At 40.3% G+C, this 26395-nt stretch overlaps 1 protein-coding gene across 1 annotated transcript; it reads left to right on the forward strand.

Moving 5' to 3' along the window:
• Positions 1-26236, forward strand: ETFDH (electron transfer flavoprotein dehydrogenase). The gene is made up of 13 exons (XM_039541284.1): positions 1-312; positions 8005-8151; positions 9142-9371; positions 9811-9892; positions 10289-10407; positions 10709-10786; positions 14357-14503; positions 16087-16227; positions 18516-18659; positions 21500-21668; positions 23983-24165; positions 24573-24794; positions 25515-26236. Exons 1-13 carry the CDS (start codon positions 279-281, stop codon positions 25676-25678), a joined length of 1860 nt encoding a protein of 619 aa, XP_039397218.1. The 5' UTR covers positions 1-278; the 3' UTR covers positions 25679-26236.
• Positions 26237-26395: the final 159 nt, after the last annotated feature.

Genomic DNA, 26395 nt, shown 5'->3' on the forward strand with positions numbered 1-26395 from the left:
CTGGCGCGCAGGCGCACTGGGGTGCGACGGGACGGGGAGAGCTGCGGGTGTGCACTGTGCGCAGTGAATGCAATTGGCCGCGGCGGTGTGCGGACTCGCAGCGACAGGCTGGCCCGGAGCTCCAGCGCCCGGGCGCTCGGGGAAGGCAGCGCGGGAACCCCGGGCGCTTTGGGAGGCGGGGTGTGCGTAGCGGGCAGGGGGGCCGGAGGCAGCGTTCGCCCCCGTTCCAGTCCCTGAGGGGAGGCTGCCCCGTCCCCGGGGGCGCCCAGGCAGGCACCATGCCGCTCCCTCGTTGCACGCTCTCCGGCCAAGGTAAAGTGGGGCGTCGCTCGCGGGCACCTTGCTGGTCCGTGGGGCTGGTGGGCTGCAGGCTGACTCTCGGGTGGTGGCTGAAAATCACCCTCTGCCCTGTTAACTTGTTACCGCGATTCCGTGCTCGTGGGAAGGGGGGGGCTGTGCCCCCCTCCCCCGTGGGTGTGCGGGAATAGCAATGGGGTTAGGACAGGGGAGTGAAAGTGACAAGCTAGGGGGCCTGGCCAGTATCAAGTCCGATTGTGGGCCGTGCCCACCGCACACGGCTGCCCCGCCCCTTCTCTTTACAGCGAGACACAAAACTGGAACAAAGGTCATTGCCTTGTGACTCCTACAAAACAGATATATTTGAACACGAATCAGCCGTGTTGTGATCCCCCTTGCTCGTGCTTGATGTGTGCGGTAGTGATTTAAGGTAGTTAGAACGGAAAGGACACTGACCCCACAGTACTGGCCAGAATAACAGTTGTTAGTTCATTTACCTCATTTGACTGTGTATTCAGTTCACAATTTCTCCCTGTTGAAGTCATTGCAGTGCTGTTCGTGTTCATCCATGCAGAACTCATTGCAGGATCAGGGTCTTGCAAGATCAGATCTTAATTTGGTAGAGTTTGATCCTACAGGCACATATACAGGTCAGCACTTTACATCAGGTAAAACACACTAGTAACTGTTCCTATATGAGAGTCCAATCTGGGGAATATTAATTCATATAACTTTATTCACATGAATAAAATTGCATAATTGTGTTCAGGACTTGATCCATATATATCTATTTTATTGATGTGTGTTACCTGCTGTAAAGTACCATGTACGGTGTATACATTTTTTTTAAGTAATGGTTCCCAGTGTTGTAATGCATGGATTATAGGAGAAAATAACACACTTACTTTTCCATCTTTGCTCCATCATTTAAATAACAAATATGGAAATAATCCCCTTGTTAGCAGTTAGCAAAGAGTTTCAAGTTCCTTCGCTTTTTAAAAAGTGTTCGCAAAAAGTTCAGACTTACGGGTGTTATGAGTGAAGTGCCAAGTCGCTGAGGCCCCAATCCTGCAATGACTTATATACAGGAAGGTCATTTGAGTCTGCTCATTTGCCTGTGCAGGATTGGGACCTAAAAGATCATTAACAAATGTATTCTAATTATCTTAGTTTCATATAACTTTAGTCAAGTAGGAATCTTATCATATCTCTCTCAAATTTAAAAGTTTATTAGAAAATATTTGAAAATGAACGATACAGAGAGTTGAAACGTCAGATATTGGTCATTGGGGGTGACATACATAGTATAGGGCGATTTTAGTATTTTGGAATTGGACGGCACATAACATATACAGTCTGTAATGTCCCCAATGCGGGGTATACGGTGGGTGAGTTTGGGGTACAGTCAGTAAGCAGTGAGGGTACATCACTCATACGTACAGGTTATAGACAGTCGTGGGCATAAGTAAATAAGCGGGCTGGATAATGGGGTTCGGATGACCCTCACAGGGCAGAGTTCAGTTCGGTTGGTTCAGGGCTCAGGGGATAAAGTCTAACAGGGGAGGTTTTCAGGTCACTTCTCCCTTGTGGGTGCACCAAGTCATGCCGGCTCACTCTCGGTATTGACGGTGGCCGGTGATGTGCTCTGTGTAAATGTCTGTAGACCATCGAATAGTGTCCGAGACTATTAGGCGTCTCATGAGCCGCGCGTAGCGACAGCCCACCCCACAGGTCCGCAGCACGCATTCATTACAGGGGTCCCAGGCGCCCAGGGCCCCAACGATCAGAGCGTCGGTATAAACCTCGTAGCCCTTTGTCCGCAAGGTGTCAGCCTGGGGAGCGTACTTTTCGAGCTTGCGGGCTCGGGCTTCGCGGAAGGCCGTGGTCCTATTCTCAAACGGGATCGTCACGTCGACGAGGATGATCTTTTTCCGGTCCTCATCCGTGACGACGATGTCCGGGCGCAGTGGGCTGTCTGTGTCGGGGACGGCGCGGTTGACAGCGATCTCTCCCAGGTGCGGGGCGATGGCCTTCACTAGGCGGTCCTGGACGGCGTTGTGGCGCAGCTGCCAGGCTCTGGCGTGGGGCTTGCAGCTGTACAGGACGTGGGGCAGGGTCTCCATGGCGTATCCGCACTTCCGGCAGCGCTTGTCCCGGTTCCCGTGGTGGACGGCTCCGTTGAGCGGGACGCAGTTCAGCCGGGCGCGGTGTATGAACCGCCAGTCGGCGAATCGGGTGAAGCTGCCTGCGGGGAGAAAGTGGTTGCTGGAGTCCCACTTGCTGGTCACCTCGAAGGCCTTGCCCTGGTCAGGTTTTTTCCTCATGGTGTCCACGTAGAGCGCGTGGACGGCGTCCTTCAGGGACTTTTCCAGCACGCCTCTGGCTCCGGGGCTGACGATGGTGTTGCCCTCCGTCCCGATCCCTACACTTGATCTTAGCTCATAGAGCCGAGAAGCGATTGAATGTTTTAAGGAATGTACCTGCAGTTGTTTCTGCAGTTATGAAATATGTTCGAGTCTGCAATACATTACTAATTTTATGATTCTCTGTTTTAAAGTAAATACTGCTTGAGACTCTCACTCCTAAATCTGTTGCAGTTTATTGTGACATCTGGATTGTCTATTTAAGTTAGTATGACTTAAGCTACATAAATAATACTTGTTGTCCATGTACATTACACTGTTCCAAGAGATTACACCCTGGAGTGTGGAGATATAAAGGTTATATTGGTTTGCATTTGGGATGGGTGAATTATTCACAAGTGCCAGTAAAAAAATTGTTCTTCACTATCTTGTATATATTGCTCATGCTACTTTGAAGAAATACTTTATAAATGTTCAAAGCATTTTAGAAAACAAGTGATACTATTTAAGGTCTTTCTTCATCTGTAAAGTTAGGCTGAGGGATTTGGGATGTGGGGGTCGAGGGAGGGAGAGAGGATTCTTAGCTTGTGATGATATGATGCAGGTGTTTCTAGTTCAGCTGGCTTATGAGCTGTGACACTTTACAAAATAATATATATTTATATGAAGATATGGGAGCATAAGATAGTGTCTGTTATTCCAGGGCATTTATAGATGTGAAAATGTATTCCAAGCTCAGCCTTATTAAACTATTAAGATAGCAGTTTTTCATGGTATAACAAGCAAATCTTCCTCCTTTCTCTATCCTGTCCAGTCTCCAACTCCTTTCCTCCTCATCTCCCCCCTCCAGCTCCCAAGATGTGAATGGTTACATGAATCTGGGTAGTTAAACTAATACACTTTGTGTATTTCAAGTCCTCTCTTATGCATTTAGCCTGAAAGGAACTAACTTGACCTGATTCTGTAGTCCTCACAGGCAAAAATGCCATTGGCTACATGACACATAACATGATTGGGTCCATAATTCCTTTTCTTTCCATTATGTTCAAAATGACCCAATGTTTGATTTTTTTATTTTTTTAATTTAGAGTAAGGCCATGTAAATCAACTTTTAATATTCTGAATCTTTTGAACCAGGACAAGGTACTATTCTTTCACTTTTGCACTCTCCTATATTTATTCATTCATGTTACATTTACCAATTCCTCTGCATAGTGATGAGGGGAAAATAGTTCTCAGGCTATACTCCACATTATTACTTGTGAAAACAGGAAATTATCTTTATAGTAAGTATGTGATATAATATTTGCTTCTGACCATCAGGATTTGGTTGTGCTTGAGTATTGTTTAGGAAGCACAGTTGAGGGTTGACTGTATGTGTAAACCTTTACCTTTGGTTAAAGGTACTTTGTTTCAATCTACATTTTTACTGTTGATTGTGAAGTTTTGTTCAGGCCCTCTGCCAAGGAATAGCTGCCCATCTAGCATTCACTAACATATGTTCAGGTACAGTATGAAACAAACTTAAATACACATTGCAGGTATCTTAAATGTTTGTAATCCTTTTTTGTTTGTATGTTGATGTTTACTATAAGTCTTTGGAAGTTTGAAATTGAAATGTTTTCTTAATATATGTTTTTCTCTTGTATGTGCATGCTATTTTTGTTAGCTCTAGGACTTTTTGATTGTGGGTTCTGTGAGGATTTTTTTAATCACAGAGATGAAGATCACCAAAGCATTTGTTTGGTCTAAAAAGAACAGAAAAGGAAATATATGTTCGATTAGTTGTACTTTAAGTTGTAGAGCAATGTGGGGAAAGTTGCCTAGCCCATCCCTGTACTTTGACTAGTTTTTCAGAGTTAAGACTTTCTTGAGTTCTAACTTAGCTCAACTTTCTTTTTCCTTTTAAGGACTAAGCAACTAATATTGTTTGCCCTTACACAATAAGCTAGTTGACATAGAAATTTTATGGCTATCTTTCTATTATTTAACTTACTTTTTTTATTCCTCTACTGGGTTATGTTTTAGTGTCTGAGCTACAGCAAAACTGGTCACATCTGTATATTGTACGTTTTTAAAAATCCATGTTTAGTGACCAAAATTAGGGATGGCAAAAGCAGGGTCCGTTATGGAGTACTACATACAACAATAAATCCTGATTTTGATGCTCATATATTATGATGGTGGTCATCATCATCATGTTCCTATTATGCCTCTGGAGTTTGGTGCAGTGAGGAAGCTCCTCCACTCCTGTCTGTTTCTGGCAAGTCTTTCAATGGTTCCCCAGCTGTGCCCCAGGTTTTTCAGCTCGGCTTCCACAGCTCTTTGCTATGTTGTTTTCGGGCAGCCTCATTTTCACTTGCCTTCAGGTGTCCATCTTATTGCTGCTCTGGTGATGGAATCAGTTTCCATCCAAAGCACATGACCCCTATGCATCTCCAACACTTCCTGGCAATGATGATGCTCAGATCCTCTTGGCTGCACTGTGTCAATAGATCTTTGTTTAAGATTGTTCTGGGCCAAAAGATACGGAGGATTTTTCTGAGACAGGTTGTATGGAATGAAGACAGTTTGGACAGGTCATACTTTCTCATTTCCCAGCATACTGCACTGTAAAGTAGTGTTGAAAGTACACAGCTCTGATAAATCTTGAGTTTGGTTTTGGTGTTGTATTTTGATGATTTCCAGACTGTATTTAAGCTCCTGAAGGTGTTCCTGGCTTTATTGATTTTGTTTTGGATGTCCTGGCTTGTTCCACCGTCCTGGCTGATGGTGAGAACATAATCCTCTCTCCGTACTGGTGGTGAGGCAATATTAAAGATAATGCTAGCTGTCTTACTGTGATTGTCAGTCCAATTTGCTGGCTGAATGCGTTGAGTTGAGTTGTTGTTTCTTGTATATGGTGTTGGGTGTGTGGTAGGAGAGCAACATCATCTGCGAAGTCCAGGTCTTCAAGGGATGAAAAGAGCATCCATTTAATTCCTCTTGGCATGTCATCTGTTGTACGCCACGTTACGCAGTGTTGAAGAGGATTGCAGACATGACACACCTGACATACTCCTGTTTTGACTTCAAAACTGAGCTCACTGTGATCAACACTGCATGTAAAGTTGAAATAGAAGCTTTTGATGACAAATATATGGAAAGGAATTCCACATGCCCACAGAATGTGCCATAGGCTGGTCCCATGAATGCTATCAAAAGCCTTCTCAAAGTCTATGAAATGTATGTAAAGTTGCCGTTGCCATTCTAAGCACTGTTTTATGATGTTTCGTAGAGTGAAGATCTGGTGTGTGCATCCATGCCCTTTCCGAAAACTAGTTTTCTCTTTTCTGAGAATGCCATCAACTACCTCTGCTATATACTGGACTATGATCTTACACAATAATTTGCTTGGCACAGATAAGTGTTATACCACGCCAATTATTACAACCGCTGAGAGTTCCTTTCTTTGGTATCTTCACTGTAACCACATTGGTCCACTCATCTGGCACTTTTTCCCTTTCCCAGACTGATGTAAATAGAGGGGCCAGGATAGATGCTACTAATTTAGGATTTACCTTGAACAATTCTGCATTCAAGTTATCCTTGCCCGGAGCTTTCCCATTTTTTAAGGATTTGATGGCTTGAATGATCTCTTCCTTAGTTGAGGTGTCTGTGTTCATATCAAGATCTTCTTCTGCCTCCTGGATGTTTGCTTCCTCTTCAGGTGGCTCCCTGTTTAGCAATTCTTTGAAATGCTCTGTCCAGCGCATGTCTGTTCTTTCTCAGTTGTTAGAAGGTGTCCTTGTTTGTTCTTGATGAGAGTGTTTGTTGGTGTCTGCCGTTTACCACTGATAAGCCGCATCATTTTGTAGATGGTTCCTTGTTCACCACAAGCAGCTGTATCCTCTGCTTGTGTTGCCAGATTATCAATATGATGTTTATCCGCCTTCACAAAGCATTTGACCCTTGCTATACTGCTCGTGGTATTTGTCCTTTAGCTTCTGCGATTTTGTGTCTAAAATCTTTTTCTTCACGGCTCGTCTGGTTTCTGTGACATTCCATGTGCTGGTTGTAATCCACTCCTTCCTTCTCTTCTTCCTGTAGCCTAGACAGGCTTCACTGCTGTTTATAAATTGCTGTTACTTTTTCCCACTTCTTGTTCATCTCCTCATTTGCTTCCCCTCCTCTTCATCAAGGTTTGCAAGTGCTTGAAACATGTTCTTTAACTGAAGAATGAAGGCTTTCTGTATTGCAAGAGACTTCAGCTTGCCAATATCATAATGTCTATGTCCGTTGTTTGGTGGACCCACACTTCTCAGTTTTAGCTTGATGGAGGCTGTCACAAGGTGATGGTTGCTGCCAACATCTGCACCCCTTCTCACTTTCACATCTGTTAGTGAGTGTCGCCATTGATCATGATATAGTCAATCTGGTGGTTCTCTCTGCCATTTGGAGAACACAACGTCAGCTTGTGAATTTCCCGAAGTTCAAATAGGGTTCTGCCAATGACTAGGTCATTCATATTACAGAATGGATACTCTAAAATATGAACATAAACTCTCTTTTAATATGAAATACATCTTCCTGATCCCTCAAGTCTGCCATATATGGCAGCTGTGGAAGTTTCCTCCCTCTCTACTTAATTACTTTTCTTTAAAATTACTAACAGTAGACACAAGTAGAGGAAATTAAGCCTGTTATAAACTACAGACTAACTCTGTTCAAGGAATACAGGGAACTAAAAAATAGGAGAAAACTCCAGCAAAACAGAAAATAAAGACTTTGTGTGCTAGAAGGGTAAATATCCCAAATGTAACATCTGAAACTAAGGGTATGTCTACACTGTCTGTCATGTAGCTGCTCATCACCAGCAGGAGAGCACTTTCCAGCCAGCAAAATAAAACCACCACTAACGAGTGGTCGGCAGGAGAGCATTTCCCGCTGACAAAGCGCTGGCCACATTGGTGCTTTTTTGTTGGTAAAACTTTTGTCGGTTGGGGATATGTTTTTTTTCCCACACCCCTGACCAACAAAAGTTTTGCAGACAAAAGTGCAATGTAGATATAGCCTTAAAAAGTAATGTTAAAAACTGTGTTTTTTCCATGTGGTGGGCACTGTTTTCCTATTCCCATTTCCTGATAATGAGAGTGTGATGTTGCAAAATGTATCATGTACCACCCGTCAACTTCCTATCTTTAATCCTGAAACACAGAGTAGGGTCATGATTTATTAATTTGTTTAGGATTTTTCTGTACTGAGTAGCCTCAAGATTTTTTTAAAAAGTGGGTTCAAGCCTTTTGACTGTTATCTATGTTAACAGTTAAATGATTCAGCTAATCTAGTTGTCCTTTTTTTACAGCACATCATTGTTTGCGTGTTTTAAAGTCAGTAAAGAAAGACTGTCTATCGCCTTTGCATATTGTAAGATGGGCTTCTACTTCCCCTGTGCCTCGAATCACTACACACTATACTATTCATTCTCGGAACAAAGACAAACGATGGGAAGGTAAATGAAAAATTGCATGTTAAGAAAACAGATTGTCTATAGTAATTGCAGGCATTTTTAAATGTTAAGAGCACAGTTATTTTACAGAAATGCTGTTCTGGTAAGTGCAATACTAAAGGTTCAGGTGACATTTTATGGTTGCTTGCTTATGATGATCAGCTTTAGCGAAGCAGAACTGATCATATTTAGTTTGCTCCTAATTAAACTAAGAAAGTATGAGACTTCATGATGCAAATGTGTAAATACATGTTGTAGCTATAGATATACAAACTAAAAAGTTAACATTTGTCTCATTTATCGTATTACCTTATTGCAGTGAGGATATGTATTTTTCTACTTTTGTAATGTGGTCTCATGAGTTGATCATGATGAAGTAGGGCAAAGAAGATATTTATTTATGCTATTTTAATCTATAAATTCACTAACCTTAGCAGCTCCTTGGAGAAAGTGGGTGTGACTGGGTCATCTTTATGTCCCAACAATCCCTGTTGCCAGAACAGTGCTTGGGGACCCCTGACTGTCAGAGCAAAGCAGCAGATACTTGGGACTGGATGAGCATTCCCAGCATCGGGGGAAGGAGGAGGACCATTAAGGTTGCTTAATGGCACTTCTCCCCCCCTCTTTTCTCCTGAGCTGTACCAAGCACATCTGAGAAGTAAGCGTAGATCTGGGCCCTTATTTTAAGCATTCTAGGATGGCACAACCACTGGAGATTAGAATCTAAAGTTATTTCTGTGTCCCTCTTTATTAGCAAAGGCTTAGTTTGATATTCCAAACATTAGGCAAAAGCACAATTAAAATGCTGCTCATGTACACTGTGTTCACATCTGTTGAATATTAACCCCACTTAGTTCAAGGTGACAGTATTTTGATACTTGATGGCTGATATGACAAAGCAAAACAATAAACTTTAGAGAGAGAGGGGAAGAGAATGGTGAGAGAGATGTATTATTGGACGAAATCGCTATATCATATTTTGCTCCATTAAAGGGGTGAACATGGAAAGATTTGCAGAAGAAGCTGATGTTGTCATAGTTGGAGCAGGCCCTGCGGGTCTTTCTGCAGCTATTCGACTCAAACAGTTAGCCAATGAGTATGGCAAAGAAGTTCGTGTCTGCCTAGTGGAGAAAGCTGCTCAGATCGGTGCACATACGCTTTCTGGTGCTTGTCTTGAGCCACGTGCTTTGGAAGAACTCTTACCGGACTGGAAGGAGCGACAGGTATGAATGCTTAATCATTACGATTAATCTCTAGCTTGAAACAAACTCTGTATCAAGTTCCATGCTGCACTTCTATATATTATTTTTAAATAAGGTGATATTTATAAATATCACCTTTCATTGCACAGTTGTTTCCTTTGTTTTTTTGTATAAAAAACTCTTAGATAAGAAAGGAACTGTTTGTTGCGGGGGTGGAGGGGAGCCCTATGCCAATTCCAAAAGTTGAGGAGTATTAATTTTGTTGACTTTTTACCTGAATATTGCTCTGCCTGAGACTCTGTGCTTTACCTCTGTCATGAAACTTTCTCACAAGACCATTATATCATTGTGTCATACTACTCTAGATCGTTAATTTGCTCCTTGAAAAGGGAGAGAAAATGTCTGCTTCTTGACAGGCAGCAAAAATAGTTCACGGTGATGACTTTTTTCTTATATTTAGGCTCCGCTTCAGACTCCAGTAACTGAAGACAAATTTGGGATTTTAACGAAGAATTCCAGAATTCCAGTGCCAATTCTTCCAGGTACAGCTTGTTGAAAAGCTAGAACACTTACTGAAAAAACAGGGCTGAGGTTTAATATAGTTATAAAAAGCTCACCGGGCTATGTTATATTTTTCAAGAAACAACTATGGTATATGTTGGGAGGCAAGCAATACTGCATCAGCTGCTTTTTAGCAACTTTGTACACAAACTATAATGATAGGAATATAAGTAGTTAGATTGTACCTATTAAAATTCACACAACATCTCTGTATAGAGACAGCAATCATAGCAAAAAGATACTAGTGCATTGCATTAAACCAAACTTTTGTATTTTTAAAAGTGTTAAATTTTAAGCATGCACATCTCCTGTGTGTGTATATATGTTTTAATCCATAAACCTGAATAGATTGTGGTATACTTCTCCCTTTTGCCCAGGCCTTCCAATGACTAATCATGGGAATTATATAGTGCGCTTGGGGCACTTTGTGAATTGGCTGGGTGAGCAAGCAGAAGCTTTGGGTGTTGAGGTGTATCCAGGCTATGCAGCAGCTGAGGTAATGACATAACTATTTGTGTGTGAGAGATTTTAGCCCAATTTTCTATTTTTTAGCAAGTCCCATATTACACAGAAATGCTTGAAAAATAAGGGCTCAGTTCTGCAAATTTCTGAATACTCTGTCTCCAAACCAGCAAAGCATTTAAGTACGTGATTAATCCCATTGTTTTCAAGACTGAGCTCTTAATTAAAAGGTTTGGATTTTTTAACCTCCATGTTTTCTGCATTTGGAAATAATTTTAGAAATGGGTTTAAAATGACAGGTCTTTAAAATAGATGTTGTTTGAATATTTCCATAGGTTCTTTTTCATGAAGATGGCAGTGTGAAAGGGATTGCCACTAATGATGTAGGCATTCAAAAGGATGGAGCACCTAAAGTGAGTACTTATCTTTTTAATGGGCAAAGGTCCAATCCTGTAGTTGCTATATACATCACTGTGATGCCATTGTTGTTCTTGGTGTTATACCCTTAAACAAACAAACCAAAAGTCCCTGGGATTATCCGTGAAAGTCTTCAGAGGAGGAATTGTTTAAGGAGGGATTTGAATGAAAATTGGAGAGGTTTGTTTGGCATAGGTGGTGTCTGGAAGGATGGAGTGCAAGGAAAGGGGGGGACTGAATGGAAGAAGTCATGAAGGTGAGTGGGGAGAGAGAGATGTCTAACTGGTAACTCATCAAATACAAAACACTGTTGTTCTAATGGCTGGTTGCTGCCTTCTGCCCTTTTTGCAATTCTGTTGTACTTTGCTGACTTCATCCCATCTGCCTTTTGTGGGCAGGGTCCTTACTGGATGAATCCTCCTGCCTGTCTGGTAGCTGTCTGCATCCACTTACTGCTTCCTCCTTTGGAGTATTTTTTTTTTTTTGGTTCACTTTTTAAAATGTACTTTTCCTGCTAATAAGGAGGCTGATGTTCCTACATTTAAAATAGTTGACCATGAAATCATATATTTACTATACTCTTGTCTTGAAATAATTCAAACAGAACAACTGTCACCTCTCATTATACCTTTATTTGTTTCACCAAATAGCTAAAATTATTTTCAATTCTATATTTTCACCAGTAGATGGTACCAGTAATATTCACATTTGTTGCAGTAGTTGAAAGCCTGATTTTATTCCTGATGTAAAGAGCCCCCAACCTAGGAACTGTAGAAAAGGAACAGAATGTCTTCTGTGACTTGGAAGAAAACTGCACCACTTATTCAGAAATTTCTCTCTCAACACATTTTTTATTAACTTGTTTAATTTATTAATCTTAATTATTAGGGCCCCAATCCTACAAACACTTGCACAGGTGTTTAACTTTAGGCTCTGTGAGTAGTTCCATTGAAGTTAGCTGTACAGCTTACAATGGATGGAGTTAAAGATGTGTCTGCAAGATCAGGGCCTTGATCAGTAAATTTACTAAAATTATATGCACTTTGAGGCAAGGAATGTCTCTTGTTTGTCTTAGAACAGTGGCTAATCAATGCGGCCCTGATCCATGACTGGAGCCCCAACACGCTACCATAGTACAAATTAATTAAAAAATGTGAAGGCAATGGTATAAATATACAATAAAATAAGCATTGGTTCTTGTATAAGTGCAGGAGAAAGATAACTGCAAAACATGTTTTGTTACTTAAATTTATAAATTTAGAAACATAGATAATGTAGAATGTCTACATTTACATAAGCTATTTAATTATGGTTTCTAACTGCTGTTATCTTAGCAAGGACATGGCTTCTATGAAACAGTACCATATGCATGCATAGTCATATTAACATAAGTAACAAGTCTATTCTTAGTAATCTGTATGCTGTAAATACAGTTCACCTTCTGCTTCTCAATCAGAAATGCAGAAAGTGGGGAAAGTTCCAGCAAAAACTGGTACTTACCTACCCCTAAGCATGAATACCAGTATACAAGGAACATAGTACGTTTAGTTCCATCCCCAATGCCCTGTGAGAAAACTGTCATAAATTAAGTCAAATAAAAAATTTCAGTACCACTTCTTTGAGTTTGGGTAGGATATAGCCTTTTGACAAAAATGTCGAAAGAGAATTACTAATCCACCTCCTGGGAATTTTTTTCAATCCTGTTTTCCTCCTAAAATATAATTTGAGTTCTTCCATAATATAATACATCTACAAGCATATTAATACAACTTTTTATAGTAACAAAGGCAATTATTACTAAAATAACATATTTAGTTTTGTATTCTATATATTCAAACTTATCATTTTGCACCAGATCTTTTTTTGGCTGACTTTTTTTCTGCTAATTTCCAGTCCTAGTAAGATCTCTTTGTATATTTCAAAATACCAGATTTTTACAATAATTGGTTTGGATCATTTCATCTTTTTTTCACTTATGAATCCAGCCCCAGGGTACTGATATCTAAGTCCTGTGTATGAACTGGGGACACTTTTTCAGAGTTGACTATCACAAGATGCATCCAAGAAGATGTTTCTGGGAATGGATCAGTGTTCACATCACACTCCCTGTCAGTGCCTGACCCAGGCTGGGGAAGCTAATGATCCATCCAGCACACAAAATTCAGTGATGAATCCTGGTCATGTGCCTTCTGAGGTACATTGCGCATATTTTAAGAAGATGTCAAGTTTTATATTAAATCCCATTCCATCCAAACCATGGACAAAATGTCATGCAGTGGAAGGTGTAACAAAGTGGGAATTTTTTTGTAATATTTTTTCATTAATCCTATGTGTGCCTCAGTTTCCTCATACTTTGCCTGGCTACCTAGTGAAGGATGGGAAGGATTAAGTTTGCGTTTATGGAAGGGTAAAGAGCTATAGGTGTGTGGGTGAGTGTTGCCTAGCTGAGTGGACTGAATGGATCATTAAAAAGGACTGGCCAAAGCCAACCCACATCAGTGGAAAATCCGAAAAGACAATTGAAAACCCAGTTACCAGGATCTGGACACCTAGCAAACAATGACCTAGAGGGAAGAGAACTTCCCTGCCTCTCAGCAAGGAAGCCGAGCAGAGGCCCCAGCTTGAGAACAAAAGACTCAGAGGAGTGAGATGGAGGAATCAAGAATTGGTTTCTGGAAGAAGTCTAGGCATTCTCACCTGGAAACTGACTAAGGTGGTCAGAGAGAGACAGCCTGAAAATGGAGTTCACTACAGCTTGGCTGGTGAATTGCACTGGGATGACCAGAATGGACTGTGTTTTAACCTTTATTTCTCTATGCTAACTTAAGGACTTCCAATGCTGTGTTCCAGTTGACTTATAAACCCCACTGTTCTGAAATCGCTGCTTGAGTGTCACTGCAAATACTGGATGAGGTGCGTTAGTCCCTTGAAGACTGTACAGGTCTCTAACCAGGAGTTTTGCCTTTCGGTTGGACTTGCTGAGTAGTGTTCACAGTGTGAAGCAGGAGTGCTGAAGCCCTAGAGGTTGTCTCAGGAGATGGTGAGGCTGCATAGGCTACCCTGAAGGAAGAGTGAGACCCCCCTGGGGGTCTGGTATATTGAAGGGGTTCCTCAAAGAGACTGTTTAAAAACTGGGGGCACAGCACGGATCCTGTGGATCTGTGACACAGCTGTCTGGGTGAGGTCCACTCTGGCCTCCTGATGCTGGGTAAAAGGGCCTATATAGTGTAAATGTCCTCTAGGAGCCCCCTATTTGGTTAGAGGATCATTGTCCTGATATGAGAACTGTGGAAGACAGCCCTGCACACACTCTGGCATGGGGGAGTACTGTGGTGGGGTGGGAGGAGTGTTTTAGGGGTGGGACCACAGCACACAGTGCTGCATAGTTCCTGGGCAAGCCTAGGAAGGCTGCAGTAATATCGACAAATGCCCAGCAGTTGCTTCAGTCTCTGGAGTATCCCAGAATCAGGAAGATCTTAAAGTGCCTAAACAGCACTCTGTGCCTCCCTTTCCCTCACCCATGTTATCTAAACAGTGTGGTGACTACAGGTTCTCTGTTTTTACAGGCTAACTTTGAAAGAGGTCTGGAGCTACATGCCAAAGTCACCTTCTTTGCAGAAGGTTGTCATGGACATCTTGCCAAACAATTGTACAACAGATACAATCTAAGGGAGAAATGTCAACCTCAGAGCTATGGTATCGGACTGAAAGAGGTATCTGTACTTAGTTTTATCACAATACTTGTGCGCTTAAATGATTGAAGTATAAGACTTGCTGCAAACTAGACTGTTTCAAAATGTGTGTATAAACTGCTTTCTACAACTGAGGTTTTTTCTTTAGATTGCACATTTAAGTAGCGAGTGGTGGATTTTGACAAGAGCTTGGAGTTAAGTTTGTAAACTTTTGAATCGTTTTGGTATTATAGAATAAGGAGTGTGAAAAGGCCTGTTTAAGTTGTGACATCCATCTCCTGGCCAAGGCAGAGTTAGTCCCTATTGTATTTTTCCCTCTTACTCTCCTTAACTTCCTATATGACATTAACTCGTTTGCTTTTCTGCTGCTATTTTACTGAACATCATAACTAACTCTGGGTAGTTTTGTTTGGTTTCCCATCCTCTTTTTTTCCATTTACAGTGCAGGTATTCTTTAACTGTTGTGAAGAGTTTTGTTTCCAAACTGAATTCACTCTTTAAATTGATTTAACTTGTAAATCATTTCATATTTTAAGTGTACAAAATATTTATTTTTAAGGTCCACTTTTAATCTAGCACAGACTGTCCCTGATTAAGGGAGAACAAAGGTACAGCTAAGTTGGAAAGCTGTCCAGGTATCGCACATCTGTCTACAAACCCCAATAACCTTTCCATCTTGTGACTATTCTGTGACATGTCAGGGTATACATTATAGTGAAGTGATGACTGGAAACTTGCTTTGATCTATACAGCAGATGTCAAAATTGTGCTAGCTACACATTGTCTGCAGTGTTAATTCAATATGCATATAATTAAGACACGGTGTTGGGGTTTTATTTTTGGAAAATATTTTAAATGTTTTTTCTGAGTACAAATATAGTACACTGGTAAAGTAATTGTTGGTTTTACACAAAGTATATTCAAGGTTTTAGCATATATTAACTTGTGTTCCTTAACCATCAGTGTCTACTCTAGACTATGTATATTCAAATTAATTTTTTAGACTTCTATTTTTTTTTAAAACTGTGAAACTATATGATCTTCTACTATACTGTACTACTTGAAGTTTTGTAAAAGTAGAAGGTTGGCCTTTGAGCTTTTGAGGTTCCAAATGAGTGATTACAGTAGCTTATTTCAGGTCCCAAGTAAAGAAGTTATTGAAAGGAATTTTCACTGTTTAGTAACCCAAAATTTTTGTGTCCTTAAAAAAGTCAGTGTAAGCATGTGCTGTTCTTGCATTCATTCAGAAGTTATTAAAAGAATTAATGCAAAACGCAGGCTCTTCTGTGATTAATGGTGGGTGCTGGGGCTATGACAAATTTTATCTTCGATGGTGTAAATATTAAAGACCATGCTGTTTGTTGAATTTGCTGATGTGAGGTGTTTTAAGGAGGGAAAGCATTTGAATTGTCACTTGAAAATATGCTGAGAAAGCATTTGTCCTGCCTTACTCTGTCCTCAGCTGTATGAGCTTTATCATATGCCACAGCATGGTAAATTCAAAGTAATGTTTTTGCAATCTTGTCCATATCATTTCTAGTTGGGTTTTGTTTTTATATTGCATTATTAAAATGACTTGCATTATAAAGTAGTCTCTATTCCAGTTGTGGCTTATTGATGAAAAGAAATGGAAGCCAGGAAGAGTGGAACACACTGTGGGCTGGCCCTTGGACAGACATACGTATGGAGGATCATTTCTTTATCATTTAAATGAAGGTGAACCATTGGTAGCTCTTGGGTTTGTGGTAAGTGATGCTTTGCTGCTAGAACAAAATTTAAGTCCCTGCTTTAAAGCAGGAAATGCTAGAACTTCTCAACAAACAGTTGTAAGAATTTTTAACATATGCAGAACTGTGTGTTTTTCCTTAACTTCATCTGAGAAATGCTAAACCATTTATATGAAAATTTTCCTGAAGAAATTCAACCTGAGGCAGGCACCCAGCATTGGAAATTTCAGCTCGGATGGTTAAATTTATAAGCAACAGTGTTCTATAATGGGAAGTGCCAGGCAACCATAACTACAGATGTTGCTACTTATGTCACCTTTAATAAAAGCAAGATAGGTGTCAAGTAAAATTGTAAATGTTTGCATGACCAGTTGCATGTGTTAGCACTCAGTTACCCATGCAAACTGTATCAGGTTTTTCAGAATGCTTGTTAATCGTTGGTTCTTGTACTACCATGCTGATCATGGAAAAATGTATTCCCTCCTGTTTAAGTTGTATACCCCTCCCCCCCCCCCCCCACAGAGCCTCCGTTTGCCTCTGTCTTCTATACCTTCATAACCTCCAGTCCAAACTATTGCAACAAGGGCTTTGCATTAAGACAGTGGTCCCCAAACTGGGGGGTACGCCACCCTAAGGAGTGTAGAAGAACATATTGGGTGGGGGGGAGCGGCAGCAATGCAGCTGGGCCCAGGCCAGGCTCCACTTGGGATGGGGAGGAAGCACCACGCTTCCAGACCTGCTCCGCTCCAGACTCTTTCAGCCCCTTTCCTTTTCCACTTCCAGGCCCAGCTCTGCCTCCAGGCCAGAACTGCCTCCCGTCCCGCTTTGCCCCCTGCTCCATTCCGCCCCAGCCCAGCTCTGCCCTCATTCCCTCTCTTCTCTCAGACCAACTCCATCTCTAGCCCCAGCTCCTCCCCCAACCCCAGCTCCTCTCCCAGCTCCACTGCTAAGACGACCTTGGATGTGCAGTAATGGAGGGGGAGAGGGCACAGATTCTGTTAATGGTAAGTGGGGGCGTGACAGGAAAAGTTTGCATATCAATGCAGTAAGGTCTTGTGTACATCAGGAAATAACACAGAATAGCAACTGCACACTAGCTCCCAATGTGGCCACTCATATTCCATATGAAGAGTGACTTTGTGCAGTTTAGCTTAATCCATTTAAGCTAAACTGCACAAAGGCACTTAGTGTAGAATAAGAGAGTCCACACTGGGAGCTAGTGCAGAATTGCTGTTTTAAATTCACACCCTAACTTATTTTGCAATAGCTTCCCTTGGTACATAAGCCTTAATTATGAAAGCTCCTTGTAAACTGATGAAGAAAGTAGTTGTCTGCTGTCTGACTATGGTGGGCTGTCAATTCCATTGGCAGCGAGTGGACTCTGAGATGGAATCAGCTGAGATGGATGTAGGTAGCTTTGGCCAAGTTATCTAAAAAATTATCTCTGTTTCTCTCACCCGTATTATGTTTTTCTTTTGTCCAAAACCCTGGAAATAATTGTCCCCGGGGTAAAGCTTGCAAGAGCCAGAAATAGGGCTTTTTGACATAAGGATCATGCCTCTGGAATTGCTCCTGTCAGGAATATGTCAAAGCTGGAACTTGACCATCTAGAAAAATGCAAGACACATCTTAGCACTAGCTTTTGACTGAATGTAAAATACGAACTCCTGGGCGTTCCGCCAAATATTGAAGTCTCTTTTCATTCTGTCTTTGTATCATTGTTCCTTTGCTGCTTTACATAGATGCTTCACTCATTTGGAAATGTTAATTGATTCAATTTTAAGCCATGTAAAAGTAGTGCTTGAAAAATTTATCAGTGAGGGGCTGAAACCCTACTTACTACCCAGGGTTGAAGGAGAAGCCCCTGGGCAATACCTAGTGATCAGAGCATAATTTTGATATGACTTTTAAAAAGTTTTTTGTTTCATCCACACTGCTCAGGCAAACCATGTTTAAAAATGCAGTTTCATTATGATGATTCCATTTCCAATGGAATGGACTGTTATGGGAGCTGGTTACAGCTTGGTTATATACTTTGAGGACAACCTTGTAGCGAAATCCTCTGACTTGGTTCTGAGCATAGTGTTAATAGGTCTGAAGTAGGTCATGAATATAGTTTGTCTGCTTCTTGCATCTTGAATGTAATGAAAAGATCCTGAAGTTGGTGTAACATGAAAATGGACTTAACATACCATGTTTTAATGCTGATATGGCACTTTAAAGGAGGAGTATAAATAACTTATTTTGTTTAAATGTTCACATTTAAATATTCATGGCATGTTTTATTTTATTGTATTGTTTTAAAGATTGGTTTAGATTATCAAAATCCCTATTTGAGCCCATTTAAAGAGTTCCAGAGATGGAAACATCATCCCAGTGTGGTGCCCACTTTAGAGGGTGGAAAAAGGATTGCCTATGGTGCTAGAGCCTTGAATGAAGGCGGTTTCCAGGTAAGGGTGTGTTTGGGGTTTTTGTCTGGGTGTGGACTTTTTCTTTTGTAACACAACTAAACTATTTATCCCGAATTCCCTGTGGCTCTAGTAACAAGAAGTAGTTATACTTGTAATATCTAAACTAAAATGTCTTCAATTTGTCTGTCGGCAAGTGTCCATTGAAATAAAAGATTGGATAAGGACAAAAGGAATTTCTGGACAGAAAGGAATGTCTTTTGGCACCAGGAAGGCTCATTGGCCATTCTAAAATAAATTGATCAACTTCTATGAATATTGCCAGGCCTTGGGAAAATGCCACACTATCTATTAAATTAGAATGTCCTAGGATATGTCTTGTCTGTGTTATAGCAAAATATGTACAGGAGTAAAGAGAGAGAGAGTTGATTAGTCAATACTGTATTTATTGCTAGGAGGAGGTGGCCAGATGTGCCTCTTTGCCTTGGGTTATACCAATTTATGTGAGAGAATAAGGCAGTTGCTATAGACATTCTCCAGAGCACTACATGAATTCAGCTGAATATCCTGCTCTTGTACCCATCTCTCCTCTGTTTTGAATAATGTGTAACTTATTTTATGTAGTTCCTAGTGCAAAGCTTGGTTTGTTGTATGTAATTTGTGTTATATCTACATTAAATGGAGTTTACTTTTCTGTATGTTAAAACCTGCTAGTTGATCATTAATTTTTAACTGCTCCACTCTTCAAGGTGCGTACCTTTTAAAGGTGTGTTTGCTGGCTTTAAAAATGTCTCATTGAATCAATAGGAAATAAAATGTCCATAGGAACAAGAATGGTAATTGTCTGGAGTAATCATACTAACGTATATGGTGCCTTGACAATATCTATAGTAGAAGTCTTTGACCAGTTAGCATATGGAGTACAGAATTATGTTCATATGTCAGTAGAATTATAGCTCTTAGTTTCTCTCTCTCTTTTTGGTGATGATATTGCCTCATACATAGGATACATGTAGGATATGTGTACAAAATTACCCACAGCAGGAGTTTCCCAAATTTTTGTGCTATAGATAAACTTAAGATGCCTCTGTCTTTGAGGAACATGCAATTTGAAAAGCTTGGTTTTAGTGACTTGCCCAGTATCACTTAGAAATATATGGCAGAAGCAGGGATAGAATCCAGTTCTCCCAGGAGAGCATTCAGCTGCCTTAACCACGAGACCGTCCTTTCTTTTCCTCCAACCCACTGCCTCATTCACTATACACTTTCCACCTTTTGCACAAAATGAGGCAGAAGGTCCTAAAAACAGCCTCCTTTACTACACAACCCTGATGAGGCAAGGGTCCCATGGGGGAAAAAAAAGGATGTGATCATTTAATCGAAGACTTTATCATAATGCATACATGCAAGGAGGGAAAATTAAGATCATACAAGCAAGGAACCTTGATTTCTGGAATTTCCTAACTCTTCGAGCGCTTGACTTTGCAACCTTAAAAATGTTGTTTTTATGTAGCTTGTGTGTAACTACCTAAATTTTTAAAAAGCACACTGGAAAAAACAATGTCCTTCATACTCTGAAAGGGAGCATTTAATAGCGGGCACAGACACTCTACACCCTCCAATCCAACCTCTCTATAGCTCAGTCCTATCTCTTCACAATCCTATTACCTTGCCTACCCAGTTCCAATCTCCACTGCTCGGGCTTCTTATCCTAGTCATAAGAACATAAAAGTGGCCATACTTGGTCAGACCAATGGACCACCTATCCCCATATCCTGTCTCTGACTGTGGCTAGTGCCAGAAGCTTCAGCGGCAATTAACAGAACAGGGCAGTTTTGAGTGATCACCTGTTGTAAAGTCTCAGCTTCTGGCAGTTAGAGGATTATGGACACCTAGAGCATGGGGTGGCATCTCTGCTATTAGGTTGTCTGACCCCCAAGCCCAGTTGCCTTCACTGTGAAGGCAATCACCAAATTCGCAGCTTGAGGGGAGTATCCAGCACACAAAACAAACACTGTCCTGTAAAGAGGGAGGAATGCTGTAACACGTCTTCAAATTTTAGTAACTATATCCTCTGTAAGCATTCAAACTTAGCAAGAAAACAAATCTTCAGAGATAATCTAAATGTGGTCATATATACTTATTGGAATTTCTTGGTGTTTTTTGCTCCATGTGACATACTTCTGAATCCTTTAGTTATTTTAGGGACGTGGCTTTAGAGGTTTACTTTTCCACAGGCAAACGTTTCAGTGACACTCACTACTTGATTATATTATACTTCTCAGAAGAAAGGGAGAGGGAAAGATGTGCCCAGAAACCATTCCGTTATTGGTCTCTGCACAACTATTTTTCCTTAAAGGAACCGAGACTTAGTGCCAAACTCAGTAATGCCTGGAAAGTCAATCTGTCAACTAAGAAAGAGGATGCAGAGACTTGAGAACTAAATATGGAGATAGACTGATATGGTTACTATAGGAGGAGGGAAGCTTGACTTACTGAAGCAGAGACTAGGTGGGTGAGGTAATATCTTTTATTGGACCAACTTCAGCTGGTGAAAGAGACAAGCTTTCAGGCTACATAGGCATTTGTCATTTTAAACTTGAGAGCAGATGGGGGGCAGGGGAAGGAGGAGTCAGGAGTCACTGAGTGACTTTATCATAGTCTATTCAGTAGAGCAATCATTTTGAAAGGAATAGTATAACGAGATCACATTTGTTTTCTTGAGCTTCCACTTGATTAAACAAAAACCATGACATTCTGCAATATTGACCTTGATATCTCTTATTTGCTCAGGACCTGGTCTCATGCCAGATGTGTTTTCCATTATACATTATTATTTTTTTAAAAAAATCATCTTAATCTCACTGACTTTTTCTCTTCAGTCTATACCCAAACTCACTTTCCCTGGTGGTGTATTAATTGGTTGCAGTCCTGGTTTCATGAATGTTCCTAAAATCAAAGGTACGCACACTGCAATGAAAAGTGGCATGTTGGCCTCAGAAGCTGTTTTCAACCAATTAACTAATGAAAACCTCCAGTCGAAGACAATAGGTAAGATCTTATTTAAACTTGTAGCTGGCTTGTGTGTTCAGTTGAAACAACTATTTGAATATGAAGAAACTATTTGAAAGCCAAATAAACCATCTCTAAGTTGGTTTAAGAGAAAATTGATATACCTATAGTAAATTATAACACATACAAGAAACAAATAGAATGGATTCAGAATGTTTTGTTTGGTTATTGTGAATAGATCAGGCCCTTGGGCTGGAGCAGAGAATCTGCTATGCTCTTAACATTAAAGGGACAGTCAGGAAGATTAGGCCTAAATTTACAATGTATGTGTCAATTATTGTTTTTACAAATCTTAACAGATCTGGTTTCATGACTTAAAAAAATCTATAGAAAGTGTTTTTGTTTATTCATAAATTCCTCTGCAATGTTTGCAATGGATTATTGCATTAGTGCAGAACCAGAAAGTGAAAGACTTAAAAAAATAGGAACGAAGATAAAACTAGCGTGTTTTCATTGCCCCAGTTGAGAGAAGTGCAAATAAAACCAAAACCCTCATAGCATTAATGGTGAAAAGTAAATTGATATTTGTAAAGTTTTTAGTTTTAGTGAACTATAATATTAATGTATGTGACAACCCTCTCCCATCCACCCCTCAACAGAACTTCTAACCTTAATGTCTCCCTATACTGGTTGCTTTATGGTTCATCAAAAGAGGAGGGTACGGCAAAGCTTTCTTTGTGCATTAATTGATCTCTTAAAAACTCTGATGGCAGCAGATGTCTATAGAGACCACTGACCTAGCCAGAACTTGAGCCCTTCTGGAGTTAGCCACAGTGATTCGAGTACATTCTTTAAGCAAAGTATACTTCTTAATGACAGCTGCTTCTCCACAACTGCAAGTTCTTATTCATTTTTTAAGTGTATTATCTGGTAAGTACAGACATAGTGTGAGATACTATTGTTATGTCTTTAGCAACTGGACTCTCCAGCTTTTCCCTAATACAGCAGGCAAAAAACGATATTTAGGAACTATCTACACTAACAAGCCCACTATTTCAGTGCACTGTTTTCTTCCATGGTCATGGGAATGTGTTTTATAATGGACCTGTTGTCAGTGTGGACAGGAAAATGTTTCCTAACTTGGTTTCAGAACTGCTTTCCCATGCATATAGGTAATAAAATTGTTTGACACCCTAACCTATGGCAAAACGGTGCACATATATTAGTGGCTCTTTTAGTATAGATGGTTCCATAAATTCTCTTTACTGTATTTCAGAAGCGATTCCCATATAACATTAGTAATTGGGGGAAATGTCTCCTCATAGAGTTTTGTTTAAATAAGTTGTCTTCTCGAGGCCTTATTTAAAAGATGGTCTGCTACAGTGAAATTACATTTAGCATAGTGTAGTAAACTATTAGACTTCTTGTGTTGAGGATGGAGTTACACAAATCAGTGCTCATGGCTGCATAGCTGTAAGTGTGTGTGTGTATATATATATAATCTTGTGAAGCTATATAGTTCAAAGGTCTTGAGTTTAAAATGGGAAAACCTGGTGCTCAGATCATAGGTGGGTTACTCTGGTTAGCTTAAACCTTAGAGTCTAAAGTGAATTTACAGCATTGGCATCCCCTAATTGTCCTCATTGTCATCTGTTCAGTCATTTTGTATTTTCAAAGGCAACATTATTTTGATAAACTGCCTCGGTCTGGACGTTTAACATTTCTCAGAGTATTCATAGACTTGTGCGGAAAGCTAGAAAGAACATTTAGATCACTTAGTCTGACCTCCTGTAAATCGCAGGCCTCTCTAGAAATCTGCCATCCAAACATTGTGGAGCACTGTGGTCTTGTGTATTCTCACTTCCCATTCCAAAGTCTCTTTTCTCCCATCACCCAGAAAGAGAAGTTTTTGAAAAGGACTTAAGGGGTCCTATTCCTGAACACAAGAGCCTGAAGCACCATTTACTTTATTTTAAAAATATTTAAAAACTGAATTTAAGGATACCTGTTTTGATGCTCTTACATACAAATATCCTAGAAAAAGTGTCTGAGAAAGTTAGAACTGTATTTCAGAAAATACACTCCTAAAATGAAGATTAAGTGTACAGTTGGCAATAGTTACAAGCTCTCATTTCTTCAGTGGTAACATAAAATGTAGTAATTTAGGTTCATTATATTATAAATGGGTCTAAATCTAGTTTTCAAAAAAACTGAACTTTATGCTTTGCAAATGATTTTAATCCATTGCTAATAAACACTTCTCAGCTGGCAACAAGTTCTTATTTCAAGGACCTAATCTTCCCGAATTCATGCTATATTATAAGCATTTAACAAATAATATATTTACAACTAGGACTTGATGTGCCTGAATATGAAGAAAACTTGAAAAAATCCTGGGTGTGGAAAGAGCTCTATTCTGTTAGGAATATCCGACCATCCTGCCATGGAGTACTGGGTGTCTATGGAGGAATGATTTACACTGGTATATTTTATTGGATACTGAGAGGAATGGAACCATGGACATTAAAACATCCAGGTAATTTTCTTTCAGAAAATACAAATATACATTTGTATTTTCTGAATCTGTTTTATGGTCTCTTCTGGTTTTGTATTAAGCAAGGTTGGATTGGATCAGTACTCAAGTCAGATGTTAAAAGGGAGGCTATAGAAAGTAAGTGTCTGTAGATGGTGGTTTTCTGCGTCTATGGAATCAGTGACCTGGTGTAGTTCAGTGGAGGGATTGGGAGCACTACACTACTGGAGATAATCTTTCTGCTGAGACACAACTAACATGACCATTTGTGGCTAAGAATTCTACAGAACATTTTACAAAGATAATGGGAGTCTTGGCTCCAGTTGCCTTATCCAAATTAAATACTATAATTTCAACTAAGTATTTGCACACTAGGAAACTTAATATTGTTTCATTCAAAATTACTTTAGGGCCAGACTCTGATCAGCTAAAGCCAGCCAAAGATTGCACTCCTATTGAATATCCCAAGCCTGATGGAAAAATCAGTTTTGATCTCCTGTCCTCTGTGGCTCTAAGTGGGACAAATCATGAACATGACCAGCCTCCTCATTTGACTCTGAAGGATGACAGTGTCCCTGTCAACAAAAATTTAGCTATATATGATGGGCCAGAACAGAGATTCTGTCCTGCAGGTAAGTAATTAAAATGAATAATGGTTGAATAAACTAACAGCTTTGCAAAGTGAAGGCAAAGGTACTTACATATTTTTACTGAAATGTTTCAGTAGAGGAAATAATCTGGCCTAGTAGGCCTTTTAGTTCCTTAAGGCAGTGGTTCCCAAACCTTTTATTAAGATAACTACCAGCTGCATTTTGTCTGTCTTGGGGACCCACCCATATCCCTGCTAACACCTCTCTAGCAGCCTGCTTGGCTTCCCCCTACCAGCTAGCTATACACTCCCCCTGGCCCGGCTGTGATAGTTGCTAGCCTGCTTTCTGTGTGTTCACTGGCCCCCTTCCTCTGCTGCTGCCACTTTCTATGGGCAGCATCAGCAGTGCAGAAGCTGCAGCCGGAGCCTGTCCCTGCCCTGCATGTGCTCTGGAGACACTCCCTTGGTGCTGCTGCCTAGGGGAAGAGTTGGAGGGAGGCCTTCTGGGGTACACAGGCCCAAGGTCCTTCCTGAACTACTTTCTGGGGGAAAAAATACATTTCTTGATAAAGCAATTGTCAATAGGAGTGTACAAGAGACAACTGACCTGCATAATGAAGTTACCAGATGGTAGTCACAGCATTGTAAGATAATGGCTACTGAAGAGTGCAAGAGTTTGTAATAGGATCTTTTAAATCTAGGTCTTAGCACTTAGTTGTATACTCCTCATCTATCCACTACAGTGACATTCTCATCTTTGCAGGTGTTTATGAATATGTTCCCCTGGAAACAGGAGAAGGGTTACGGCTGCAGATAAATGCTCAGAATTGTGTCCACTGCAAAACATGTGATATTAAAGACCCAAGCCAGAATATTAACTGGGTAGTACCTGAAGGGGGAGGGGGGCCAGCTTATAATGGAATGTAAATTTGATCAAAACTATCCAGTGTACTTCCCTGACATGTTGTAACCAAGCTGATCACTGACTGAATGTTAATTGGGTGAGTTACTGAGCCAGCTAAATTTCATACCACTATGTGGTAAGAAATTTCATTAACCACTATGTTAAATAGTGAATGCAAAGTCAATGCAGTCAGACAGACCCTAGCCTTAGTTATGAAATAGGCCTTTTTACTGGATCAAAGACAGTGGTACAGCATCCCCAAAGTGCTCTTTTCTGTGACTTACAACTTGATGATAGATCTATCTCTTGCCAAAGTTCAGTGGTAACACCCCAAACCATGGATGTAAAAAATACAGTGAAGTCTTATAATTTATGGTGAATTCACATTTTCTGCTCCTTCCTAACATGTTATATCAATGCAATCTTGGTTAATTTCTACTTGCATTAAGAGAAAACAAGTCAAGTGAGGGAATACTGTATCACTGTTTTCAAAGGTTACATTAAGCAGACAAGCAAATATTTAACAAGCTCCCTGTTGTTTCAAGGGAAGAAACTTTTAATAAAACTTAGTTTTGTGTGAACTGAGTTCATGAATACTGTTTACAAGCTATTTTAGACAGTACTACTATGCTGGTGCTGATGCATATGTGCTACCTGGGGAAAGTCTGACTTACTGCTCTAGTGAAGGAATTAATGGGAGAATACTGTACTTCAACTTGCTTCCTGGGTGTTAAAACTGA

The sequence above is a fragment of the Mauremys reevesii genome, linkage group 5, assembly GCF_016161935.1.
Source record: "Mauremys reevesii isolate NIE-2019 linkage group 5, ASM1616193v1, whole genome shotgun sequence".
In the NCBI taxonomy this organism is placed as follows: Eukaryota; Metazoa; Chordata; order Testudines; family Geoemydidae; genus Mauremys; species Mauremys reevesii.